The sequence below is a fragment of the Toxorhynchites rutilus genome, chromosome 2 (assembly GCF_029784135.1).
Source record: "Toxorhynchites rutilus septentrionalis strain SRP chromosome 2, ASM2978413v1, whole genome shotgun sequence".
NCBI classification, from domain to species: domain Eukaryota; kingdom Metazoa; phylum Arthropoda; class Insecta; order Diptera; family Culicidae; genus Toxorhynchites; species Toxorhynchites rutilus.
In genome coordinates this window covers 344,669,102-344,677,719 of record NC_073745.1, presented here as the reverse complement: position 1 = coordinate 344,677,719, position 8,618 = coordinate 344,669,102, and the positions used below count along the sequence as shown (strand labels likewise).

The following is an 8,618-nucleotide window of genomic DNA, read 5'->3' as shown; positions in this document are numbered from 1 at the left end:
ATTTGCGATCCTCGGCAAACATTTCCAAATCTGAAGTGTAATGTTCAATCGAACAACTGCGCAATGTTCGAAAGACTTTCGTCAGTGAATGATGATGGAACAGACGACGAAACAGTACAGAAGACCATAAAAAATGAAATTGTACAGTATTTGTCAAGACTTTTCACAACAAGTTAAACTTGAAACATATTTACCTGAGATCAAAGAAACATTTGGACATGGTTTGAAATGTCTTTTGACTGACAGTGACGAAAGTTTCATACTCATAGATCTACAAATGATCAATTCTTATCCTGATATGCAGAATAAGCGTTACGAGTGTTGTTGTCTTCTACGTAGAATTTATGTGAATCTGGATTTCCTACAATGCTGCTGATGGGAACAAAACACCGTAACAGAGTGGATATCGATAATATGAGTTGTGCTTTTCAACAACGTTCTCAAGAATTACGATTTAGACGGAAAGCGTTCAGATGCAGGTGCCATACTGACTTGCCAAACTTTATATACATTTTTTGTATCAGATACAAGTATAAAATCAAATTTGTTGCGAATATGACATGAAAACCGTTGATATTCTTACATTACTTTACTGATATGCTACAGACTTTGTTACAAAATACTGATAGGGGTGAATCACTGGGATTAATTTTCGCAAAGGGGGAATTGAGCAAAAAAGGTTGAAAACCACTGGCTTAGGCAGCCCAAATTACCCTCACTTACCCTAGGGTCATCACTCATATGAAGATTGTTACGAATAAGTTCATCTCTAATTCGTTCTTGCCGTTAAAACAAACGGCACACTGTCAAATGAACTTTGACTAAGGAACAAAATTTAATTAACGCGACAATTTGCTTAAACTGGTACGCCAGGGAACTGCTTATTAAGCACCATTCCGGTATGTGTTTTCGGTTGCATCATATACTGCACAAGTTTTTACCATTTTCTCCAACCTTCAGAGCTGCACAGCAGCATTCCACGGTTGGATTACACCGTTGGCAGCTGGAAGCCGGTCAACTTTTAACCATTGCCTCAAAGAACAACTGAATCGCGATCGAAAGCCACAGCTCTCTGCCGTGCACATATGTGACATAACATTTTCTCGAAGCTTCTCAATAAACATGTTCTACGACGAAGACTGCTCGAACGAACGATTGGTGCGATTGGTTGGTTGGTGGGCATTTTGCTGCCTTACCAGTTTAAAATGCTAGCATGTATTTTTGCCCTTAGTAAGGAGAGTAAAATAATCGAAAACTTTACACGCCGAAGCTAATTGAAGCGAGTGTGTTTCTGCGAAACTGTGAATGGAACATATTAGTCAGGTTAATGCACCGATTGAACTTATTTTAGCGTGAAACTTTGAACATCGAAGGTTTGTCAAAAATAATGTTCATTTCACACAGACTGATGATCCAACAAGCCTCGTCGTCGTTATCGTCGCTTTCATTTGGACAAAAAACTCGTCGTAAATTGCATCACATGCAGAGATTTTTTTCACCATGTGTTTAAATTCGCTCAGCTTCCTCACTCGTGATGCCATTAACTATTATTTATGAAGATAAATAAATATTTCTATATTGTACAAGACAGTTATCTTCAGGGGATGTCTGACCTTTGTACCTTCAATCGTTGGACAGCCATTGACGCGAGTATGGTGATGAGAGGTAAATTCAATACTTTACCTCGTTTGGCTCGTTATGTTTTGGATGGAAGTGAGTACTTACATCCTGACGGTCAAGATAAACCACTTTTGTGAACGTTTCTTGTACACGCATCATATTCAGAAGAGAAGAATATGAGTTCGATGCAAACAGCTCTATAGCGAAATAACCACCTTCTTAACTTGCAGCATCCCATGTTGTGAATTGCCACACTTTGGTCCGTCATCTATGTATTTAATTGAAGTCAACGTGGATAAAATCAAGGAAATGGTAACTGGAAAGGAGATGAAAGTGAAGAAAAAGACCTCAATTCCTGGCCAAGAATCCAACTGATATTTTTTTTAAACAAAAATTACCATCTCGAGACCTGTTTTCAGTTGAGAAATATCTAGATATAAATTGCGGCTAAGATTAATTACATTAATACGAGAAATTGAAGATTTGTTTTCTGTATTCATTTCATTCGATGGATTTTGCAAACTGCGGGTCAATGTCTGTGCAATTAAAATTAACTGCAATGAAAATTGTACCAGCTTCCGAGAGAATGGAACTGTGCTGTGTTCGCTGGAAAACGATACCAACGCAGAGAAGCTGATCTAACAAGCGATATTTGTGGAGGAGCGGATTGAGGATTGTGAAATGGGGCAACGGAATAACCCTAGGGTTGAAAACAAGGTACCAACAGGAGTGACTAGCACGAGAAGGTGTTATTCAATCAAACTATATGTGGGTAAGACGAATGGAAATGCCTCTGAATCGTCAGAAAACGGGTCCTACTTACGGCATGGCCACGAATAAAAAGGAGAATAAAGCGAGGGCGAGCGGTATTTACGTTCAAAGTACAGCGCCAACAGGCAAAATAGCGATATTTCGACGTGTTTGCATAAGAGCTTAGTAAAATGAAAGCCAAAAAATAGTATACCCAGACATAACAGCGTTGGGCGAGTGCAAAGTAAGACTGCCAACTCTCGTCGAATCCCGGAAATACAAGGCCATTGTGTTTCGTTATCGACATAAGATCAAACAGTTTGTCGCACATGTAAATTCACGTTAAAAACATGAGGATATTACAAGCTTTCGTTGAAAGTGTGGCACTAGATTAAATTAAAGAGGCATTGTGAGATACGCTGTAAGTTTTGTACCTAGTACGTGAAACTTGTTGCTATTTCAATAGTTTTTCTAGAATACATAAAAAACGTCAACATAACTGCTTCTGAATAACATTGATTTGTTACAGTATTTATTAACTAGAAGGAAAATAATCAGATTGTTCAATAGAATTCGATTGGAACATTTCATGTTCTTTTCAAAGTTCATAATTTTTCATTAATTTATGAATTTCTGTCGACAAAAATTTTATGGTGAACCGGTATTTAAATTTATTGGTTTTGTAACCCCAATTTCCACTCACAACGCGCTCATTCTTCATAACTGCATAGAACAAATTATTTCTACCATACCTTGAACTAGGGCAAGAACTCCCCGCTGGTACATTCACATCATCCGAGAGACACGTTAATTTGCCTTTTCTCGCGAGAAAAGTTCTACATGAACCACAATCTGAGCCGCAAACATGCAATTAAAGCGTGCCATGAAGGGCATCTGAGCTCGACTGTCGATCCGAGTTGGATGCGAGGTGAGTAACGAGAATGAGCACACACGATCGAATGATTGCATTTCAAGCAGCACATGACAAATCAGTCTTATGCACGTTTCATGAATTCTGATTCAGATACGGTTTTGTCAGCTGATTCAGTGCACAAGGTAAGCTCGACCTGAAACAAATATTGACGGCATGAATAAAATGTTTGAGACATTCATTCATTTTGATGTAAAAATTCAAATATTCATTTGATATTTGATATTTTGATATTAAATTCAACTGACCTAAAGCAATCAATCAATTGGTCGTAGAAAAATGCGTGTTTTGTTTTGTCAGTGAATGCATGTAATATTTGAGAACAAGTGATGAAGTACCGTGTGAGCCCCATTCATTGGAGGATTTCATTTTTTTCCAGCTGCACTAACCAAAATTGAGGAACGTTTTGAGTGGCAGCTGCGACGTTTAGCGGCTCGGGTTGTTCATTAGTTCATGGAGCTTGCATAATGTCCTGGCACAGTTCTTGACTAGCGAAAAATAAATCGAGCATGCGATTGTTTCCGGTTCCAATTTCACTCATCTATTTGAGTCCAGCAGTGGTCTTAATGTCAATTTTGAGCGCGATCTGTCATTTGGTTCGTTTACAGTGTTATTAAGAAAAAGTTAACATTTCTTTCCTCTGCGATTTTTGATATGGATACATCTATTAATCAAAAATATTGTGTGAACTTTTGTGTTGCAAACAATTTTTTTTGTGCCGAAACGTTGAAAATGTAGCAGAATTCATTCGGTGACTCGTCTATGTCAACTACTATGTACTATGTATGAATGATATAAAGCATTCAAAGACGGTCGAGATTCGCCACGTAAAGGACGACCATCCACCTCTTCAACTGATGAAAATATCGACAAAATAAAAGAAATTGTTGTTCGTTAAAATTAAGATGTTAGTATTGGGCCATAGTGGCCCAACACGGCTTTCGGACTAAGTACTAACTCCTTCACGGTCGGTTTTAGACTGAACTGTATTTCCTTAAATTTTACATTGCTTAGGTCACTTGGGTGTTTCTTGTTTCTCCATGTCAGCACAAAATGTGCGTTTGATTATACAGCGTTCGCATTATTTTGATTATACAGCATTCACACTATCGAGTCGGATCCTCCGCTGCGCCCCTTCCAGTTCGCGCAGTCGTTTCGTGTTTCTCCTCCAATGGTAGTAAATGATGGCGATCACCATCGCCACGATGAATGCCCCGTCTATGGAATATGATGCGACGTCGTGCATCGATATGGTATTCTCGATCTTATCGCTGCCGAACATTATACTTGTTTTTAATTGTCGCGTTTTCTTGGAACTCGTAATGTTCCCTACATTGTGGCGCATTTTATTGCATCGAGGAGGGTCTTAATCGCTGACCCAAGCACTCGAGCGTGTGAAACCACTTCGTTTGGAATTTCGGGTCTCGCTATTATCAGCGGAAATTTGCATTGTCAATTTTTTCATAGGGTCGTCACCCAATCTGATTTCGTGTACTTCCATTTTCTCCCCCCTTTGGGACGAGGGCGTAGTCTACCGTCCCAAATCATTTGGGGTGCTTGGGGAGGGGGATCGTCTTCTAGTTCGATTGCTTCGGCTTGAGATTGCTGTTCGTTATCAGCTGTGTTGTCATACTCTTCTATAATGGGTTGAATGGTGTGCTCCTCGACTGGTAGAGGAGCAAGTGTTCGCACGTTGCGTTTGTAAATTCCGGTAGCGGTTCGCACTACTGCCACTCGGACTACTCCATCATCTCCAGGGTGTATTTGTGTGACAATTCCCATAGGCCACCTTGCTACGGGAAGGTGATCGTCTCCGATCAATACGATTTGGCCTACCTTAACGTTGGCTTGTTGCTTGGTCCATTTTGCATAATCACGTAACTGGTGGAGATACTCGTCTCTCCATCTTCTCCAAAATTGTTCGAGCTGCGATTGTACTCGTTTCCATCTGGTTGTGAGATTGCTTCCATCCTTACTCTGCGTAGGGATGGGCACGGCTAGCATTGGGCGTGCTATCAAAAAATGACCGGGTGTGATCGCGGTCGGTGAATCTGGCGTCGTGTAAACAGGTGTGAGTGGTCGCGAATTCATTATTGCGGCCACTTGGTAGAACAGTGTCTGCAATTCCATGATGTTTAGCTGTGCTCCTCTGGCCGCTGCACTAAAGAGCCGCTTGGCTACCTTTATGTTCGCTTCCCAAAGTCCTCCAAAGCTGGGGCTTCGGGGTGGAATGAATGAAAATCTTATTCTGTGAGTTGCCGCAATATCAACTAATTTGTTTTGAAAAACTTCATTGTTATATATTCTTCGTAAACGATTGAGTTCTCTGCTGGCCCCGACAAAGTTCCGCCCATTGTCGGAGTAAATAACCTCGGGTATTCCCCTCACTGATGTGAAACGGAGAAGTGCTGATATGAACGCTGCCGTCGACTGATCTTCGACGACTTCTAGGTGAACTGCTTTGGTCGCAAAACATATGAAGATGCAAGCATATGCTGTGGTCTTGCATTTCGATTTTTGATTGAGATATACTTCGAATGGCCCACATAAGTCCACTCCCGTGTGAGTGAACGCTACTGATTCATTTACCCTGGGCGAGGGCAGTTGTCCCATTCGTTGCTGTAAACGTCTGGGCCGCGCTTTGGCACATAAGATGCATCGTTGAATGACTCCTTGTACGGTCCTTCGGAGATCCCTCATCCAAAATCTTTGTCGAAATTCGTTTATTACCAGATCTGTTCCGGCGTGAAATCTATCCTCATGTATTTTTTGAATTATTACCCTCGAAAATGGGTGCGATTTGGGAATCAATATTGGATTCTTTTGTGAGATGGGCATTTCTGCATTGTGGAGTCTCCCTGTGACATGTATGACTCCATTTCTGACGATTGCGTTGAGATGCTGGAAAGGTCCTTTCGTAGGCACCTTCCCAGTTTTTCGTAATTCCGCTACTTCATTTGGATAAATAGTGGCTTGCATAATTCGGACTACGAGTGTTAGTCCTTCATTCAATTCAGTGGTGGTGAGTGGGCCCGATCTCTTTTCGTTTCTGATGCCTGTGTCTTTATTGACCTTCTTCATATTGTTTATGGCTCTACACAGCCATGCAAAGTGTCTTACTGTTTTGTCATGAGTGTGATGGTGCGGGTATTTTGCGATTAAGTCTTCGCATGCCTTTCCTGTTGCTGCTACCAATCGTGTTATTGGTTCTTTAATCTCTTCCTGTTCTGCAGCAGCAGTGTATTCGTAGCCGCTCTGCAGATAATATTGTCTTCTTCGTATACATTCCGGTCCGTGTAACCAAAATTCTAGTTTTGCTTCGCGTAATTTTCTGACTGGAATTCCTCTCGAAACCATATCAGCCGGATTTTCTTTCGTAGATATATATTTCCAATGCTCTGGATTCGTGGTGGAGTGTATCTTCTGCACTCTATTTCTAATGAAGGTTCCCCAACGTGTATTTGAAGATTTGATCCAACTTAGCGCTACTTGTGAATCACTGTAGTAATATTCCGACGAGATTCGACCGGCCAGAATGCTCTTTATTTTAGCAGTTAGTTCTGCTAGAAGTGCCGCCGCCAAGAGTTCCAGACGGGGCAGAGTGACCTTCTTCAAAGGCGCCACTCTCGATTTCGAACATAAGAGATTCGTACTCTCTTCTCCTTTTAAGTTGATTGCATGTAAGTAAATGACGCATCCATAAGCCTTTTCGGAGGCGTCACTGAATCCGTGTAAATCTAGTGCGATCGTATGACTCGGAGTCGACATCCGAGGTATTTCTATCTTGCTGAGCTCCACTAATGAAGCTTCGAACTTCTTCCATGAGCTTAGTGCTTGATCTGGAACATCATCGTCCCAGCTGACGTTATAAGTCCACAATTCTTGCATCAATATTTTAGCTGTAATGATTACAGGTTGTATCAATCCGATTGGGTCATACAGTCTCAAAATCTTCGAGACCATCTGTCGCTTTGTGAGCGCTTCGTATGTTTCACCTATGTTTTTCGTACTGATGAACTGGAACACGTCTGTTTTGGGGTTCCAGGCTATCCCCAATGTCTTTATGACCTCTTGGTCACCAACTTGGATCAATGGTTCCAAGTCTTTCTCTGGAATTCCTTCCAGTACGCTTGCGTTGTTTGATGCCCACTTTCGAAGTGGAAATCCATGAAGTGACAATGCATGCTCTATTTCTCGTTTCGTCTCCGTCAGTTCATCTGCGTTGGACGCTCCAATCATTAGATTGTCAACATAGAACGATCGTTGAATGGTGTCGGCAATTCTCGGATTTACCGACCGATAATCTTCAGCTGCTTCGTGTAGTGCCCTACAGGCCAAGAATGATGAAGACGCTTCACCATATGTGACAGTCGTCAGTCTATACGCTTTCAATTGATCATTGGGGCTGTCGCGCCACAAAATACATTGTAACCAAGTGTCTGTGTATGCGATGTGAATTTGTCTGTACATCTTTGCAATATCTGCTACTAGCACGTCGTTGTGCGTCTTGAAATCAATTAGCAGATCAAATAAGTCCTTTTGAATGGTTGGTCCCACGATTTGTATATCGTTCAGGGATACTCCGGTTGACGTCTTTGCACTTGCGTCGAACACCACCCTAACCTTGGTGGATGTTGAATCTGGTTTCACCACACACGAGTGAGGGATGAAATACTTTACTTTGTGAAAGTCTTCTGTGGTGACTGGTACCATATGTCCCAGTGTTTCATATTCATTCATGAATGCCCTGTACTCTTTGTACAGGTCTGCATTCCGCTTGAGCCTTTGCTCAAGCGATGTGAATCTTCTATATGCTTGTTGATAAGAGTCGCCTAACGATGACGGCTCCCCCCGTAGGGGCATTCGTGTAATGTATCTCCCGTCGGGAGCGATCTCTAACGTTGTGCGGAAGTGACTTTCCGCCTCGCATTCGTCATGTTGCTTTGGTTCCCAGTCTTGAAAGCACGCTTCTTCAAGACGCCAAAACTTCTCTATGAGTTTGGCCATTTCGTCCTGTGGGAATTCGAATTCATTTCTGCTACACCTTGTAGCAGACAATACAGTGGTTGATGGGCTGCTGTGACGTAGCGTCCCACATGCAATCCAGCCCAAGCTGGACTCTTGATACGTAAGACCGTTGGCTACGCTAAGCCGGCCTGGCATTAGAATTTTGAAAAATATTCTCGCTCCGAGGAGAATGTCGATTTCATTCGATCTGTAAAACTGGGGATCGGCAAGGTGCAATTGTTCTGGTATCCGTATACCCTTTTCATCAATAGCTGTGCTTGGTTGATCGTCCAATATCTTTGGCACTATG

The 8,618-nt window shown here is 41.8% G+C and overlaps 1 protein-coding gene across 1 annotated transcript; it reads right to left on the bottom strand.

Annotated features, from left to right (window-relative positions):
* Positions 1–4,762: 4,762 nt before the first annotated feature.
* On the bottom strand, positions 4,763–8,308 carry LOC129767177 (uncharacterized). Its single transcript, XM_055767800.1, has one exon. The coding sequence runs from the start codon at positions 8,306–8,308 to the stop codon at positions 4,763–4,765; it is 3,546 nt and encodes a 1,181-aa protein (XP_055623775.1).
* Between the last annotated feature and the right edge of the window lie 310 nt (positions 8,309–8,618).

Excerpts from the sequence above, each read along its gene's own strand:
- LOC129767177 (XM_055767800.1), bottom strand. The coding sequence starts at position 8,308 with ATGGCCAAACTCATAGAGAAGTTTTGGCGTCTTGAAGAAGCGTGCTTT.